Raw genomic sequence first — 19,095 nt, forward strand, 5'->3', positions numbered from 1 at the left:
TGAAGGCAGAGGCTTAACCCACTAAGCCACTCAGGTGCCCCTAATTGAGCTTTTAATAAAAGTATTATTATTAACTATGCTGGAGAACATAGGAGGAAAAGAAAACTTTTCCTTTGGGATGGTAAAGGGTTGAGACAAATGAAGGGTTTAATTTTGGATATGATTCATTTGAGGTGTTTAGGGAAAGCAATTGGAAATGTGAGTATAGAAGTATAGAGTGCTAAATTAGGTCTCTCTTTTATAGTCTAGGTGAGAGATGATGGCATCTTGAACTAAAGTAATGGCAAAGGAGTTGGAGAAAGGATAGATTCAGAATTTATGTAGATGATTGGATATGAAGGTTAAGGAAGAGGGAAGTTAAGGGTAACAATGGTTTGGATTTAGGCAAGGTGGCTGTGTGCTGTTTCTGTTATTTGCGGTAGAGAATGCAAATAGTGAAAGAATTATGAAAAAAGGTAATTTGGTTTTGAATATGCTGGCTTTGGTGTGCTTTCAGGGCATTCAGGTAGAGATATTTATGGAACAGGAAAATAAGAATTTGAAGTTCAGCAGAGATCTGGATTAGATTTACAGGTTTTTTTTTTTGTTTTGTTTTGTTTTTTTTTTGAGAAAGAGAGAGAGAGAGCATGAATAGGGGTGGGAGGAGGTCTGGGGGAGAGGGAGAGAGAAAATCTTAAACCGACTCCTTGTCCAATATGGAGCCCAATGTGGGGCTCTATCTCATGACTGTGAAATCATGACCTGCACTGAAATCAAGAGTCAGATGCTCAACTGACTGAGCCACCCAGGCGCCCCTAGAGTTTTATTTTTTGTTAACATTGGGGTTAATTAAAATTAAGGAAGTAGATGATATCATCTAGAGAGTATGTGGTAAACTAAGAGGTTGAGCCTGAAAACTCCCTTGGGAAGCCTTGAAATGCTTTTCATGAAATTTAAACACCCTCCCCCCCCCAAGGAATAGTATTTGTCTTTTGCAAATGTACCTTTTCACTTCATCTGTATGTGGTAAGTTCTTAGCTCTCAATAGTATGGGAGTGGTACTGAGGGGCCTAAGATATAATTGGGTTATCCAATTGTAGCACAAGGATCAGGTTATGTATTTAAAGCACTCTTGTCAAGGTGATCTGCATGTTTGCAGCTGGCTTGTCAAACTTTGAATTTGTGAAAATCTTCCTAATTGGTTTTTGTGGTAGACCAAGGGTGAAATAGAGTAACACAATCAATGCTGAAAGTTACATTTTATAAGAAATATTTCTAGATGTCTGATAAATCCCCAAGATTTTGAGGTTGTCTGTTACTTAATTTCTAATACTAGTATTCTTTCCAGTTTCAGAACTAATTTTGCTAAGTATAAAAAGTATGCATAGTATCATATAGCAATGTTTTCTTCAAATTTTTTGCAAAAGCATTTATTTTTAGTCAACTCAGGTTCTTCTGCAAATTAATCTATTATTAACTCAGATTTTGCTGGTTTGCCTTCTTTTTTACCTGGTTTTAGCTAGAGTGGTATGGGTTGTGCATTTGCTTATTCATTTATTACATCTCTTCTACCTGCAGAGACTGTTCTACTTAAAATTTTAGTCAGTTTTAGTGCTTTTTTTTTTTTTTTTAAAGATTTTATTTATTTATTTGTCAGAGAGAGAGCGCGAGCGAAAGCGAGCACAGGTAGACAGAGTGGAAGGCAGAGTCAGAGGGAGAAGCAGGCTCCCTGCGCAGCAAGGAGCCCGATGTGGGACTCGGTCCCAGGACGCTGGGATCATGACCCGAGCCGAAGGCAGCTGCTCAACCAACTGAGCCACCCAGGCGTCCCAGTTTTAGTGCTTTGCAGGTAGGTAGGATTTAGAGGTGGGTTCATTATCTTTAGAAGCAATTAGGTTGGGAACCTGATTTATTTTACCAATGAAATTTTTGTTCTCTTCCTATTTGATCTTAGAGTAAAATCAAATGTAGAGTTGGTGGGATAGGGAGAGTATATTGGGAGTTTGGAAACTTTGACCTGGCATATCACTAGTATTAGTGAAACTTTTGTTGTTCATCTAAAAAATAGTTCTATGGGGCACCTGGGTGGCTCATTTGTTAAGTGCCTGCCTTTGGCTTAGGTCATGATCCCAGGGCCCTGGAATGAGTCCCCACATCAGCCTCTCTGCTCAGTGGAAAGCCTGTTTCTCTCTCTTCCTCTGCTGCTCCTCCTGCTTGTGTGCTCTCCCTCTCTTTGTCAAATAAATAAATAAAATCTTAAAAAAATAATAAAAAAATAAAAAACAGTTGTTTCTTATGTGCTACTAGATGCTGGTTTTGGCTCTATTTTTCTTTGTTATTAGATAAAGATTTTTAGTGACAGTGGAAGATACAGCTGCTGTTTGCTTTGTATTATAGCAGTGCAATAAGGATTTTCACATAGATTATTTAAATTGTATTAAATAAACAACTGGTCTGAAGTCAGATATGTATTTAAAAGATTTTATTTATTTGAGAGAGAGAGAATGAGAGAGCGAGTGCATAGAGGAGAGAGGGCAGATGGAGAAGCAGACTCCCTGCCGAGCAGGGAGCCCGTTGTGGGGCTCGATCCTGTCACTCCAGGATCATGACCTGAGCAGAAGGCAGTTGCTTAATGAACTGAGCCACCCAGGTTCCCCAGATAAGTATTTCAAAGAAACTTCATATTGTTAAAACTTCTAGGAAAGTGATATTGTCTTCCATGGTATTGTGTACAGTAAACAATGATAACTTTTTTCTTTCTCCAGTGAAGTTCTCTGTTCTTTCATCAAAGGCCTATATTTAATTCTTCAGTAGCAGTTTTTGCAGAGATTAATGCTGCTTTATATTGATTTTATAATTATTGGTAGTAGGAATCAATTTTTATACTACCAATAATGTAGAGTAGCCTATATATTGCAGGCATCAACTCTTACTTGGTTGAAATTTATAAACTTTCCCCCTGTATGTTCAAATGCTGATCACTTTGGGCAAAGCAACTAAACATTAATGAAGGGTGTTAGACTGTAGTTATCTGGATCTTTTTGCAACCCCAAATATTTTTTTTAAATTTAATTTTTTTAAAAATTGAGAAATTAAATAGTATGAAAAAAAACTAATGAAATTTTTTTGGGGGAGGCGGGTTGGTGCTTAACAAAACCCATCAATACAAATCTCATCCTTTTATTTAATTACTTAATCAATTTTAAAAAAGATTTATTTATTTTAGAGAGAGAATAAGGGGAGGGGCAGAGGGAGAGGGAGAGAGAAAATCTCAAGCAGACTCTGCACTGAGCAGGGAGCCCATCATGGGGCTTGACCTCACAACCCTGAGATCATAACCTGAACTGAGATCAAGAGTCATATACTTAACCAACTGGGACACCCAGGCGCCCCATCATTATCCTTTTAATTACATAAGGAAAAAATAGTAACAACAACAAAAATAGCCCTAACATAAAACTCATCAGTCTTATATGAACTTTCAGTTTCTTTGTGTTTATATTTTTATATAATCAAAGTTGTAATATATCTAAACTTTGTACTTTGCCTCTTACAAATTTAACATTGTATCACATGCATTATCATTTTTCTAGTAAACCTCATACTTGTCAGATTTGTTGAGTGTCATAATTTAGTTAACCATTTCTTTGTTTTGAATATACAGATTACATATAATTTTTCACTTTCATAAATAACACTTTGCTTATTTACCTATTTACCTATTTATCCCTGCCTATAAAAGTTTTGATCAGGGGCACCTGGGTGGTTCAGTGGGTTAAAGCCTCTGCCTTTGGCTCAGGTCATGATCCCAAGGTCCTGGGATCGAGCCCCCTGTTGTGCTCTCTGCTCAGTGGGGAGCCTGTGTCCCCACCTCTCTCTCTGCCTGTCTCCTGCCTACTTGTGATCTCTGTCTGTCAAATAAATAATAAATAAAATCTTTTAAAAAAAAAGTTTTGATCAGACATCAAGCCCAGATATAGGGCTTGATGGAATTTATACCCTTTAAAAATTTTTCTGTTCATGGCAAGAGCTGTAGCTGTGTTCCACTTTCTGAGTTCCCATAGTGGGTCAAGCTTCTTGATGCCTAGCAGATGTGGGGCATTTTGGTCCCTTTTATCCTGTAAGAATTTGGTTGCCTCTACCCATTTTAGGTCCCAGAACTCTATACTCTATACTCTGTGTATTTCTGTTTTATTTTTTTGGTCTCCTGAGATACTTACCTTGTTTTTGAACATGGTTCTACCTCTGTAATACTTAAAAATTCTTTATCTGTTATTGATCTTTGGAACTGAGGCAGCTTGGTGTCTGTGTTAACTGCAAGTGCTGTCTGGACCCGAGTTGTGGCCATTCTCTGTTTACCATGGTGTATTTAAGTGTTTTATATCCCCTACCCATTCTGTATTATTAGTCTAATGTATTTAATATTTGTGTGTGTGTGTGTATGTATATAACTTTCTGTCCAACACATTTATTTACTTTTCTTTAAATACAGTGTTCTTATTGAGGTGCTGGGGTGGCTCAGTCAGTTGAATGTCCAACACTTGATTTCAACTCAGGTCATGATCTCAGGGTTGTAAGATCGAGCCCCTTTGGCGGGTTCCTTGCTCAGCAGGGAGTCTGTGGGAGATTCTCTCTCCTTTGTCCCTGTCCCTCCCCCTCCCTTCTCTCTTTCTCTAAAATAAATAAATCTTTTTAAAAAAATCAGTGTTCTTTTTTCTGTATTCTCTGCTTTTGTGTATTTTTAAATTTTGTCTAATTGGAATGATTGTTACTTAAGTAAATTTAACTTTTCCTTCAAGGAATTAATTTTTTTTTTATTAAATTGATTTATTTATTTTCAGAAAAACAGTATTCATTATTTTTTCACCACACCCAGTTCTCCATGCAATCTGTGCCCTCTATAATACCCACCACCTGGTACCCCAACCTCCCACCCCCCCATTAATTTTTTTTTCCAGATATCAGAACTAGCATTATCTATTTTTTTCTCAGAACTCTACTTGCATTCACACCTCTTCCATTTAGCATTTAATTTTTTTCAAGTTTTTTCCTACCTCTTTTTGTTTACATGCCCTAGGGCATGGTCCTTGTTTCTGTTATGCTGTCCCCATTCCTTTTGACATCCAGAGCCTTCCAGAATGCTGGATGCTTCATGGGAGATGAATAGATGTGTTACATACTTTTGGGTTACTGTAAAATATACCTAAATTTAGGTAATACTTTTATATAAAAGCATAATTTGGAAGATATTTATCTCCCTGTTACTTTAAATTTTTAGCATAAATTCTTCCTTTTTAAAAAAAAGATTTTATTTATTTGACAGAGAGAGAGAAAGAGAGAGAGAGAGAGTGTGTGTGTGTGTGTGTGTAAGAGAGTACAAGCAGGAGGAGTGGCAGAGGGAGAGGAAGAAGCAGGCTCAGCCTAACACCACCGAGGGGCAGGCTCCATCCCAGGACCCTGGCTGGGATCATGATCTGAGCTGAAGATAGATGCTTAACTGACTGAGCCACTCAGGCATCCCTACTAGAAATTATTCTGTTGTTTTTCACAAAGTAAAATTTATAGAAGTAGAAAAATTAGAATACTTCATATTCATGTTCATGTTTCTTCAGGATCATCATTACTGTAATTGGACTTCTCATTAAAATAATAGGATTTTGGCAACCTAAGAGCTGAACAAGAAGTTCTTAGACAGTTTGGCGATAATTAGGGGGAATGTGTTTAAAATACGGGTATGAAAAAGTGTCAATAGTTTCTCTCGTTTTTCCTTTTACTTCCCATGCCTCTTGGGCTTACTTAGGTCTGTTTATTAGGACTACTTTAGGCAAATTTAAGAAAAAATATTTTTAGTGGCAGTAATAGGAGTGTATAGATATATCTTTGAATTGCTTACTTCACAGGGAAGGTAAATCTCAGATGAAAAGTCACGTGTACTTTGGAAAAGTAAATGATAGAGAAATGGGGAAAATATAAACTCTTGGGAGACACAGCTTTAGTTTCCGGTCCATTTGAGGATGGGGTCACTAGTTTTACAAACCATTATGGTGTGAAGCTATTGAAATGTTGATGGGTCAAAAATGAATTTCTAGTTTTTTTTTTTAAAAGATTTTATTTATTTACATGACAGACAGAGATCACAAGTAGGCAGAGAGGCAGTCAGAGAGAGAGGGGGAAGCAGGCCCCCCGCCGAGCAGAGAACCTGATGTGGGGCTCTATCCTCGGATCGGGATCATGACCTGAGCCGAAGGCAGAGGCTTCAACGCGCTGAGCCACCCAGGCGCCCCTGAATTTCTAGTTTTATATAATTCTTTATATTCAGTATGTAATTAAAGGGTCTTTTCACCACTGAGCTACCTTTCTGCCAGATGCATAAGTATCATCAAATCTAGATAGCTGGCTTTTATTTATTTATAAATTCGTGTCTCAAGCATACCATTTTAGGAAAGAATCTTACTTTGTTTTTAACCAACTGAGCCACCCAGGCGTCCCAGAATCTTACTTTGTTTTTTAGAGGAGGATAGCTGATAGAAGAGTTAAAAATAAGAATTTTATGAATTTTAAATGAACACAAGTAAGTCATACTCTGGGTAAGTTTACAAAGTTTTAGAAGGTTACATTTTGGGAAAATATGACAGGAATGTGGATCATCCAATTTGGAGAGGTCTGCTTTTTTTTTCTTATTTTTAATGACAAGAAAAATTTCAGTTTAAAGGTAATTTAACTATGGATCTAGAATTCTTTAAAAAAAAAAAAGAGCCAAACCAAAACCTGAAGACCTAAAATCCAATATATCCATAACTGTGTCTTGCTACAGAAATCATTTGTATTTTGGGATATATATCCCTTGAATCTCTTACATAGTTTTTATACATAATTAGAGTGTGTATGTTTTGTCATTTTTCTATGCAGCTTTTTTTTTTTTTTTTAAAGATTTTATTTATTTGACAGAGGGAAAGAGAGCACAAGTAGGGGGAGCGGCAGAGGAAGAGGGAGAAACAGACTTCTTACTGAGCGGGAGCCTGCCAAAGGGCTGGATCCTGAGACGCTGAGATCATGACCTGAGCTGAGGTTCCCCTCAGTGCAGCTTTCGTAATCATTTTTATTGATGAATTTCAAAGTGGTAGCATTTCCTTCTTATTTGGCATTTATGTTGAGTATTTAATAGTGATGAATAGGGTGTTTGCGTGTTGAGACAAGTACAGTGAATTGCACTCAGTCTTGGGTGCTTGAGGTGGTGCATCTCAGCAGAAAAGCAGTATGGTTTAGTGATTATGAGCCAGACTACTCAAATTAAAAACCTTTCTCCCATTGATTAGTCATGTGATTTTGGGCAAATTACTTAAGTTTTCATACCTCAGTTCTCTTTTGTGTGAAGTGAGAATAATGATGTTATGTACCATAAATGTTTTTTGCTAAGGATTATTAAGTTAGTTGTTGTGTTCTAAGAATCTTTCTTGCCCAGTGTTTTACTAGATTTTCAGTTCCTTTAAGGTAACACCTAGGTATTAATGAATGATAATGTTAGAGGATAAGTGTTGCAAGAGAAAAAGAAAAAGACCTTTGATCCTCCAAACTATATATATTTTTGGTGATGAAATATCAAGTATTGGAGATAGATTGCTAATGATTGGCATGAATAGGCTGTGTTGATCTGTTTAGCTACCCTCAAATTATTATAGTTTAGTTGGTACGGTAGAGAGAGCAATGCAAGGGGAATTAGAAGGTCAGCATTTTAGTTCTTTCTGATTTTTTTTTTAACAGTACAATCTTGAGAAATCTTTTAGCCACTTCGAATCTGTTTTCTCATCTATAGAGGTAGCATCTGTCCTGCCTCTTTTGGAGGTGTCATTATGATTAAATAAGCTTTTTTTGTGAAAGTTGCAGACTATAGGCACTATATATAAAAATAAGCTTTTTATTAATTTTAAAAGACTTTTAAAAATGAGAGAATGCAGGCAGAGATCTTGATACAGTACTAGGCACAGTCTTCGGTAAAGGATAGCTGCTCGTGCTGTTTGTTATTTTTATTGAGAGGACATCTACATTTATGTATAAGGCTAGCCCTGATTACTGTTTAGGTTGTTAAATAATTTATGAGTATATTATTAATATCTAATTTTTCCTCTCTCTTTGTTTCAGACTCCTGGGAGAGTTGGCTCTCAAGGTTCTGATTTAGATTCATCAGCAGCTCCTATAAACACAGTGGATGTCAATAATGAAAGCTCTTCAGAGGTATGGAAATAATAATTTCACAATAAAATTTAGTACTATTTAAGGGAAAATGGGCAGGTGTTTGGAGTAATGATCAGTAATTTAAACTTTTGCAGGAAAGGCTCTCATTCTTATAAACTGGAATGTGACTTTTGAATCACACTTATAGAAAAATCCTGGTGTTTAGTTTTAAGACTGAGAAAGTGTGTATTAAGACAGAATTAATATTGTTAATTTGTCTTCAGTGCTAATGTTATCTCAACATAATGGAAGATCTTAAATCTATTTATAAAAATTACCAATTAATTAGTGTTTGCTCTGTCATGAACTATTGAACTAATGAAAAATTAGGTTATCCATAAAGTCTGTACATTATTTGCTATCTTCATTTACAACTTTGTAAGAACTATTATCTTTCATAGTTTATTAAAAATTAATGGGGAAAGTAAATAAAATTTAAGAAGGAACTCAAATTTTTGAAGAAATCAGCCTTAGTAGTTGCTTTATTATTACTATTTTTAATGAACAATATTTGCTCATTATAGAAAAAGGGGAAAGGAAAGAGAAGAGCATAAAAACCATCAATAATCTTGTTTTTAAGACATCGACATACTCACATTCTGCTCTGACAGTTTCTGTCAGTTGCCCCTTTCTGGGCCCAAGTGTATTGCCTACCCAGTCCCCTTTTCTGTGATCCCCACTTTTGCACCTCTTGGTTGGTGAGTCTGTCTTCTGTCTTGTGTATTTCTGGATTTATCTCTCTATCTATTCATTTCCCTGTTTTGTCTCTTTCTGGTCATCTGATTTCATGTATATGGATATTAACCATGATGTGATGTAACAAGACCATGAGAGTGAGGAGAAAAGTATCAGTTGAATTTTTTTTTTTAAGATTTTATTTATTTATTTGACAGAGAGAGATCACTAGTAGACAGAGAGGCAGGCAGAGAGAGAGAGAGAGAGGGAAGCAGGCTCCCTGCTGAGCAGAGAGCCCGATGCGGGCCTGGATTCCAGGACCCTGAGATCATGACCTGAGCCGAAGGCAGTGGCTTAACCCACTGAGCCACCCAGGCACCCTATCAGTTGAATTTTAAGAGCAAGTTTAATTGTTGACCTCGGTCAGACCACAATAAATAAGTAAATAAATAAGTAAATAAATAAATAGAAATCTCCAGTGGGTAGTGAGCAGTGCCTGCTATAGTTTCTTATTAGTGTCATTTTCCTACTCTCTGATATAGTTTTACTCTCTTCTTTATCCTCATATTTCTCCTAAGTCTTACCCAATCCCACCTTCCCTCAGGCACGTTTTATATCATTGGGAAAATAGGAGCTATTAGGTGAATGTCCTCATTTTGTTATCAAAATGGAAGACAGTTTTCTTTTCTTATCAGATTTCAATCTTTTCTCTTGTATTCTGGATTCCATTCTGTCCTACATTCTTATCTTATTCTTTCTTCCTCCTGCCACTTTAGTTTTTACCTATGTCATGAGTTATTCCTATTGGCAGACAAATACTGCTCTAGATGTTCATATGCCCAGTGCTGGGGTATATACTTGTTAAGGTCTTGGATGATATGTCTGCGTGTCTGTCAGTCTCTCTCTAAGGTTTGTTTCCCTTTTATCTTAAGGTTGGCATCCCACTTTGAACAAATTATAGGTTTGAGCTTTGTTCCCTTAGTGGCTGTCTATATGGAATTTGAAATACAGTCTCCAGGACTTTATTTTTTTTTAATTAATTAATTTTTTAGGGCTTGAACTCATTACCCTCAGATCAAGACCTGAGCCGAGATCAAGAGTCAGACACTTAACTGACTGAGCCACCTTTTCACCTGGGTCTCCAGGACTCTAAAGAAATAGAAATAAAGCAATACCTTGCTTTATTTATGTTATATTTTATAAAAATTACTTTGTTATTTTTTATGTTTATTATTTATGTTATATTTTATCTTATGTAATAATGTATATATAATATTGTCTTAGTATGGGTTGTTCTAACAAAAGTACTATAGACTGAGTGACTTAAACAACCAACGTTTATTTCTCAGAGCTCTGGAGCCTGGGACGTTCAAGATCAAGGTGTGTCTGCTGAAGGCCTGGTTCTGGTTTTATAGAAGGCCATCTTCAAATGGCTGAAGGGGCAAGAGAACTGTCTGAGGCTTCTTTTATAAAGGCACTAGCCCTATTCATGAAGGCTCCACCCTCATGACCTAATCACCTCCCAAGGCTCACCTCCTAATACTATCACACTGGGGGTTAGGATTTCAACATAAGAATTTTGAAGTTACATGTTCAGTTTATATCAAACAAATAATATGTAATGTAAAAATGATTTTTTATATATATATTTTTTTAAAGATTTATTTTTTGGGGCACCTGGGTGGCTCTGTCAGTTAAGCATCTGACTCTTGGTCTCAAGTCGTGATCTCAGGTTCCTGGGGTTGAGCTTCATGTCAGGCCTTGTGCTCAGTGTAGAGTCTGCTTATCCATCTCCTTCCACCTCCCCACCCCCACCTCGTACTCTCTCTTGTTTTCTAAGAAAATTAAATAATGAAAAAATATTTTAAAAAAGATTTGTTTATTTATTTGAAAGAGAGAGAGGGAGCACAGTGTGGGAAGGGGCAGAGGGAGATGGAGAGGGAGAATTCTGGGGAGAGAGAATTTCATGCAGACTGCCCTCTGAGCACTTAGCCTGATGTGGGAGGCTGGATCTTAGGACCCTGAGATCATGATCTGAGCCAAAATCAAGTCTGACACTTAACCAGCTGAACTATGGAGCGGGCCCAAGCTTTTATATTCTTCAGTTGTTATCATTAGGATGGTTGTTCAGACTCTTTAGTATAATGTGTTGCCAGAAACAAACATCTTTGTTCACCCTTTATCCCTTTCTAGTCTGCCTTACATTCTTAGTACCCACTGAATTTTCCTGGTCCTTTGGGTCGAGAAGGAAGGCTTTTTTTTAAGTGTCCATTGAAGTTTCTAGGTTGCCAGCTTCTTCAGCCCCCAGTCTGGAAAATATGAGGCAAAAGAAAACCCAGAGTATTTATCACTGTGTCAGTCCTTGATCCTGAGTCTCCCTTCTCATTACTTTTCAGAATTTTCTTATGTTTGTTTTATATATAATGTCTAGGGATGTTAGGTATACTTAGCAGGAGAAATTGGGAAAAGCATATCTATTCCATTTTGTCTGCATCAGGAAATCTGACCATTTTAAAAGTTGGATTATTTATCTTTTTATTATTGAACTGTAAGAATTTTTTTTTTTTAGTCTATTCTGTGTACAAGTCCTTTGTCAGAATATTGATTGCCTCCTTTTTATCCTATTGGTTAAGGAAGGTTTCCTGTCTTAGGCTTATAGGAATTGCTGAACATAAAATTAACCTGACACTGGACAGGTTGAAATCAACAGCAGTTTTTTAGTCACATATTCTCATGGCCCAGGAAGACACTGTATGCCTTGAAGGGCCATATGAGGATTGAACTTGGGAACAAAACTAACAACTATGGGCTGTGAGAGGCATGGTTTATGATACCAAGAGGGTGAGGTGCAGGAGATTATGGTTCCTGCAGGAGATTATGACTGGCTTGTTTGAATTATTCTCTGGGCTGGCAGGGAACTGAAACCTGCTACTTAAGGATAAGCAGGCTCTGTGAAGAGGAGGGCATTTTCTTTTTGTTTTTTTAAGATTTTATTTTTTAAGAAATCTCTACATCTGAAGTAGGGCTTGAACTCACAATCTCAAGATCAAGAGTTGTATGCTCTACTGACCGAGCCAGTGAGGCGCTCCAAGAAGACGATTATTTGAGTAGAAGATTCTGTCTGTGGGAGTAGAGTGGGAAGGGTACTTGCAGTTAGGCTATTTGAAGCTCTCCCATCACCGGTCAACAAAGCGGTGTGTAATATTGGGCCATAGTTTTCGACTTTACACCTCAATCAGATATATGTAGTGTGTATATTTTTTCTCAGTCTGTGGCTTGCTTTTCATTTTGTTAATGGTGTCTTCCAAAGAGAAGAAGTTTTTAATTTTCTTAAAATCCAGTTTGTCAGCCTTTTCTCTTATGGTTATTGCGTTTTGGGTCGTTCTACAATTTTTTATTTTTTTGCCTACCCCAAGATTGCAAAGACTTTCTGCTACGCTTACCTCTGATATTTTGGTGTGTGTGTCTAAGTCTATTATTTATTTTAAAATATTGTATGTGATATGAGATAGTGGTTGAGGTTTTTTTTTTTCATACGGATATCGAAACCAGTTCTGTATATGGTTGTTTCAGTATGATTAGTTGAAAATGTTCCCTTTCCCCATTGAATTAAATTTTTTCTTTTTGTGAGATACCAATTGATCTTATATGTGTGGTTGTATTTCTTTACGGTCTTTGATCCAGGAATACAGAAGTCGTGCTTTTAAGGTGTGACAAGTTTGTTCTTATGTCTGGACTTCTGCATGCTGATCCCCAAGCCTTACCTGCTCTTTTTTACTTTTTTTTTGGCCTGGTTAATATCTGGTTGTCCTTTTATTTACCTCTTTACAGATAATTACTTTTTCAGTAAACTTACTTGACTCACATGTGGAATAGATGCTTCTTCCATGTGCTTCTGGGGGATTGTATTTTCTATCTTTTTGGTAATGATTATTATTCCAAGACTCCTTTATTTATCCAATATGTATTGTCAGACACTATTCTGGATGCTGGAGATATGGCAGTGAGTAAAATAGTCAAGAATTTTTGTCATTGTAGAACTTACATCCTAGTAGGTGCAAAGGCAAAAAGCCCAAAACATACTAGAAGTGGACGGAGGGAAATAATTGGTGTTATTGAGAAAAATAAAATAGGGAAGGAGTCATAGAAAGTGTTTTGGGTGCTTGCAGTTTCAAATAGGATTGTCAGGGAAGACTTCTCTGAGAAGGGAATAGCTCAGGAAGGACTGAAGGAAGTGAGGAAATGAGTCATGTAGGTTTCTGGAACAACCATGTTCTATTTGTCTGGAACAAGTAGAAAGTCTCCGAGGTGGAAGCCTTCCGAGCGTGTCAGAAAAGGAGCGGGGGACTAGTGTGGCTCCAGCGCAGTGAGTGAGGAGAGGTTGGATCTGGGAGGTAATTAAGCCACCTCATGCAGGGCCTTCTAGGCCTGCCTTCTAGGTCTTTGTACAGACTTCGGTTTTTTACTCCTGGTGAGATGGGAAGCCCTTGGAGAATTTTGACAAGGAAAGTGACAAAATTTATTTACATTTTTATAGGATACGATCTTGCTGCTCTGTGGAGAATAAAGTGTTGGTGAGGTAAGGGTAAAAGCAGAGAGGCTGTTGGAAGGCTGTTGCAGTCATCCATGTGCAGTGTGGGAGTGGCTTGGGTCAGAGTGGTAGTAGTGAAGTCCTAGGGTTCTAAAGGTTTCAAGGTAGTTCTAGTAGGATTTCTGATTAGTGGGGTATAAAATGTAATTATTTTCTTTCGCAACTTTTTCAAGAAGCCTGTAAGCTTCCTGAGGGTAGGATTTTGCCTTATTTACCATTGTGTTCTCAGCAGTGTAGCATAATGGCTAGAACATAGTAATCACACTCAGTACATACTTTTTGAATGAATCATTAAGTGATTGTATGTGGAAGCTTATAGTGAAGAAACCAGTGAAGTGAGAGGCAACGTAAATCTATCATGGCAAAAAAAATGCAATGATGCAGTCTTTTAAGTAACTATTCTATAGCTCCAGCAGTTTGGAATGTGGTTGCCTGAACATAACTCTTTCATTAGTAAAAAGAAAAAATAAAAAGAATTCATGTTCCTTACTTTCATCCCCTTGCTAACCTCTTAAGGGTTGTTAACAAAAGGAATAATGATATTAATGATAACTAACATTGATTGTTTTATTTGTATCAGATGCTATGATAAACACCTAGCATCTATTATCTCATTTAATTATCAGGATTTCCCTCCCCACCCCCATATGAAGTAGGTGTTACTGTTACATTTCACAGATGAGGAAATTGAAGGTCCTATAAGCTACTAAGAGTGGTGTGAATCAAGGATTCAAGCCCAAGCCTAGTTCGTAACTGCTTTCCTGCCTTGCCTCCCACTTTGGGAATTTCTTTATAGTCCTTGTCTCCTTTGCTATTACCCCAAGTGGCATTAGTGACTCAAGGGACATCCTAACTTCCCAGTTCTTGATGTTTGCAATTCTAGTGATCTTTATTCTTTTCTAGCTTCTCAAGTTCATGGTAATACTTTTCACTTTATTATTGGGCAGAATAGTTTGACTTGAGATGTTAAAACTGAATGTTCCCATTCCTTACAACTACTTACCCTCTCAAAAACTTTCTCATAGTCTTACTACTACTTTGGCCTTGCTGAAAATTTCAGATTTTTAATTCCTGTCTTTTCTTCTGCTCTTTCAGCCTTTCCTGGCTTCATTTTCTTTCCTCTCTAACCATGTATCTAGTGACAGAATTTTTATTGAGCACTTAGAGGTATCCACTAAGCCTCTTATCTAGAGGAATAGGTGCTAACATTAACCCCATTTTGTAGATGAGGAAACCGGCATTTAGCAAAATAGAGTGATTTCCTTAAGGTCATAGAGTCAGCATTGGTTGGATCTCAAATCCACATCTATTTTTGACACAAAAACTCCTGGCGTTTATAACCTATTATCCTTCACTACAGTCTTCATTTTATTTACTTCAAACCATAGATAGTGTGGTAGCCCCCATTTTAAAGTATAGATATTGTTAGGTGTTGGGTATTAGGGAGATTGATTTAAAATGATTTTATTTGGCTCATGAATTTAGAAGGAAGGATCCCCTATTGAGAATTATGGGTGTGGGCAAAAATGGGATCTTAGGCTAGTGGAATATGGTGAAGATTAAAAATTGCTTTCATTTTAAGTACTCCTTTTGTTGAGAATATTATCTCACATAAAACTGTTTGTTGTAACTGTCAGTCATTTCTTGATCTAAAATTAAAGTTAACTTGCCAGTAATGGCTCTCAGATAAATAAGGGCAAGGTGTCCTAAACAAAAAGAGTAATTAATATTGCAAGTAAAGCAACTGGTAATTATAATAAAATTGAACCAGTGGGAATTTCCAGCATAAGGATGGAAGCTGCTTTTAGTCATCCTACTTTGGATAGATCTTTCCCTTTTTGTATATAGTTACTATGAAAATTTTCCTTACATATACTGTAAAGAGATATATTAATTATTTTCCTGTTGTGTTATATTTTGATTTATAAATAACTTTTTATGTGTATCCTCCTAAAAGTTGTTATTTCACAGGGTTTCATCTGTCCATTATGTTTGAAAAGATGTATAACTGCTATTGATTTGTCGGAGCATTACCAGCAAGTGCACACTGAAAATCGGACAAGAGGACAGGAACTTCTTAATGACTCCAGTGTTACTGTGGGTCCTGTATATTTTGCTTTGGCAGCTTGGTTATGGGTTGCTCAAAATAGTTTTGTTTTTCCTTGCCTCGGTGTTGCTTAACTTTTTATGCTACAGAGGGAATATGGATTGCTTTAATTATGCATGCTTCAAAGAGGTTCAATAAGGAAAACAGGCTCTTGGGAAGTTGGGTTGGTTGCCCTTACTCTCTGCAGCTGTCTTTTTGTGAATCTGTAAACAAATATAAAAGCTTAAGTTAATATTTTTGTATAAATTTTGCCATGAAATTTGAAATGTAAAGTGAATGATACTTGATTTCAACATCTATAGGTTATATCTTTATTATTTAGTTAATGCTAATGAATGTTTTAAGATGTTTTAGGTTAAACTGCTTTTACTCTTATATAGAAAGAGGATTTAGCATATTGTTACTGTTTTTTTTTTTGAGATCAAATAGGGCATTAGAATTTGGATCTACCATTGTTTCAGTCTTTGTTTTGACACCCTGGACTTGAGGAAAGTGACAGAATGGCACAAACTCCTCATTAATACTGGATCACCCACATGTTTCTCTGTCCTGGGTGGGACTGGTGTATGTCTATGACTGAGGGTGGAAGCCGGTGAGGGGAACTGTTGTCTGTTTGCAGGCTGGCAAAAGTTTCTTAGTGATCTTAATATCTCTGTTTCCTTTGAAAATTACTGCAATATTCTAAAAATAAAAAGAAACATGGCCTTTTCCCCTCCATTCCTTTGCAAATCTTATAAAAGAAGGAAACTTTTTGTACCCAGAAAGACCAAAAAAAAAAAAAAAAAGATGTTTGTATTTCTGTCTGGCTGTTATATATATAAGAAAAGGATTTCATCAAATATTTATGTATTTAGCATATTAATAGAGTACTTCTTATGTACCATGTATTTTGGTAAGTAAAGGAGATAAAAAGGTAAATAAGTTATGCTCTCTACCTCAGGAAATTTCTCTGATGAATATTATTTGCAAAAAGAGTGCAGTGGTGATTCAAGTTGAGGGGAACCCAGAAAAACTTCATTGGGAAACAGTTAAACCAGACATTTTTTAGGGTGGTGGGGAAGATGGGTACATTATAGGAGGATACCAGTTAAACTAGATAACTGGTGCCAGCAAAGAAAGAGGCATAAAAGATTCTTAGAGCTCTCCTTAGAACTTTACCAGTTGTCTTCCTTGCAGAAAATCTGTGTCAGCTTTTTTTCTTTATGGGTTAACCAAAGTGAAAAGACCCAATATCACCTACTTATCACTTAATTAAGAACTTTCTTTTTAATTGAAAGAACTCTTAGTATAGCAGGGATACCGTAAGTATCAAGTTAGGGAAAGTTCTTAGCTGCAGTGTGTCTGAGAAAGGATTAGAGATAACTGAAACTTAAGAGTAGGGGACTTACTGTTTTTAATCTTAAGTACACTGTGTGTGTGTGTGTGTGTGTGTGTGTGTGTGTGTGTGTGTGTGGTGTCTGTGTGTGTTTGGAAGTTTGGAAGGATCAAAGGAAATAAATGTAGCTGGTTGTTTTTAGTATTTTATTGTTTACTAACAGTATTTTTATGGAAGTTATTGACCTAGTTAACTTCAGTTCCCTTGAAGGTGGTTGAGAAAAAATAGAGAAGCAGTCTTGTAATATCCAGAATTAGTATTACAGGGTCCATTAACTAAAGATCATGTATTCTGTTCATGAGACATTCCTCAGATACTCACTCTGAGCTTATATTACTGTCATTTTAAAGATTTTATTTATTTATTTGACAAAGATCACAAGTAGGCAGAGAGGCAGGCAGAGAGAAGGGGAAGCAGGCTCCCTGCCGAGCAGTAAATAGTGTCATTTTATTTTTTTTTATTTTTTTATTTTTTTAAATTTTTTATTTTTTATAAACATATATTTTTATCCCCAGGGGTACAGGTCTGTGAATCACCAGGTTTACACACTTCACAGCACTCACCAAATCACATACCCTCCCCAATGTCCATAATCCCACCCCCTTCTCCCAAACCCCCTCCCAATAGTGTCATTTTAAATGAGTGATGTGGTTTTAATAAACTTTTTTCTTTATCCTTCCCATCTGTATCAGGCTAACATTATTAGATATAGCATGTGAATAATTTTAAGAAATGATTGTGAAAAGTCAAAACAGGCTATAGGAAAAAACTATAAAATGTTGGGTACAGAAATGAAAGAGGCTAGAATTAATAAAGTCACCCACCCATTCAGTGAAGAATACTTATGTCTCTGAGACATCAAACAAGTTTAATATCATCTATTTAAGAAGATGAGAAAGTATATGTATTTTAGAAAGATTTATTTTTACTATAAATGTCTCAAAGTTAAAGTGTTATTTAAGCATGGGAAATTCACTTAGGTGAATCATCTGGAGAATTCACTTAGGTGGGGTTATTTCTATAATTAAATATATATTACTGAATTTCTAAAATTTCTCTTTAGGGATGAATCAGTTCTTTCTGGAGTATTAACCTGGTAATATTTAGAAGCTTTAAGAAGGTATGGCATACCTTAATGTGATCATTAGCTTTCTTGAATCCTTAGATATCTAGATGCAAAATCTGGAAGTAGAGACAGTACTCAAAAAGCCAAAGTTACAAAGATTAAATAGTGTAATTGGTATGTGGATTCTCCGGGGAACATTCTAATTTGTCTTCTGATTACTAGTAAAAGCTGAGATGCAAAAGAGAAATGACGGACTAAATAGTATGGAGGTTGATATTCTATTGCACTAAAGGCATGTTAATTACAAGTTCTGTAATGTTAATTACAGAAGTTATAAGAATGACAAATTAGGCATAATGTGGAGCTTTATGAAACATGATGGTAGATAATAGATGGTTTTTAAAGAAAGAGCATAACATCAGCTAGATTAGCACATAGACCAGGAACATTCATTCATTTAAAGACAGTGCTGAGCATCAAATATCTCTGCAGCCTCAGGGCATCATTCAGATGTCCAAAGGTGCATCATTAATACTGCTCTTTTTGCTCATTTCAGGAGTTTCATAGGAGATCATTGTGTTCATTTACCTGTTGTGCCTCTGCCCCTCACTCTGGCTCTGTGATCAGGACACACCTCTGTTTCCCAATTGCAGCACAACTGTTCAAACCTCTTTCCATACCTTTGTTAGAATGCCTTTCTTTTATTTCTGACAAGTAACTCCTACTCATTCTTTAGTACCAAATTCCAGTGTCCAGTGTCTAGTGTGTATACACATATACATAATATATACGAGTATCTGTGCATTTTTTGTAAAGCAGTAACTCCTGCCACAGGCAGATTTGAATGCCTCTTTTCCTGTGTTCCTGTAGTTCTTTATATCTACTTGTATTGTACCATTGTCTGGTAATATTTGTCTATGTATCAGTATCCTCAGTATACAAGCCTTGGTCCTGCCACACAGCATACATAAATGAGAAATGACGATATGCTGTTTTTGTAGCATCCAGAGAAGGAGAAGTTTTTAATTAATTTTTTGGTTTTTACTTGTTTCAGAGTATTTATTACTTTA

The 19,095-nt window shown here is 36.4% G+C and overlaps 1 protein-coding gene across 2 annotated transcripts in view; it reads left to right on the forward strand.

The window, feature by feature from the left end:
- Positions 1-19,095, forward strand: part of EEA1 (early endosome antigen 1) — a 121,442-nt gene that overhangs the window by 23,683 nt on the left and 78,664 nt on the right. The window contains exons 2-3 of one of the 2 annotated variants that reach the window (XM_059402358.1): positions 8,119-8,211; positions 15,449-15,574. In XM_059402358.1, coding sequence (XP_059258341.1) covers positions 8,119-8,211; positions 15,449-15,574 — 219 coding nt within the window. The remainder of the gene's footprint in view (positions 1-8,118; positions 8,212-15,448; positions 15,575-19,095) is intronic. The other variant, XM_059402359.1, reaches the window with a different exon arrangement.

This window comes from Mustela nigripes, chromosome 6, assembly GCF_022355385.1.
Source record: "Mustela nigripes isolate SB6536 chromosome 6, MUSNIG.SB6536, whole genome shotgun sequence".
Lineage (NCBI taxonomy): Eukaryota > Metazoa > Chordata > Mammalia > Carnivora > Mustelidae > Mustela > Mustela nigripes.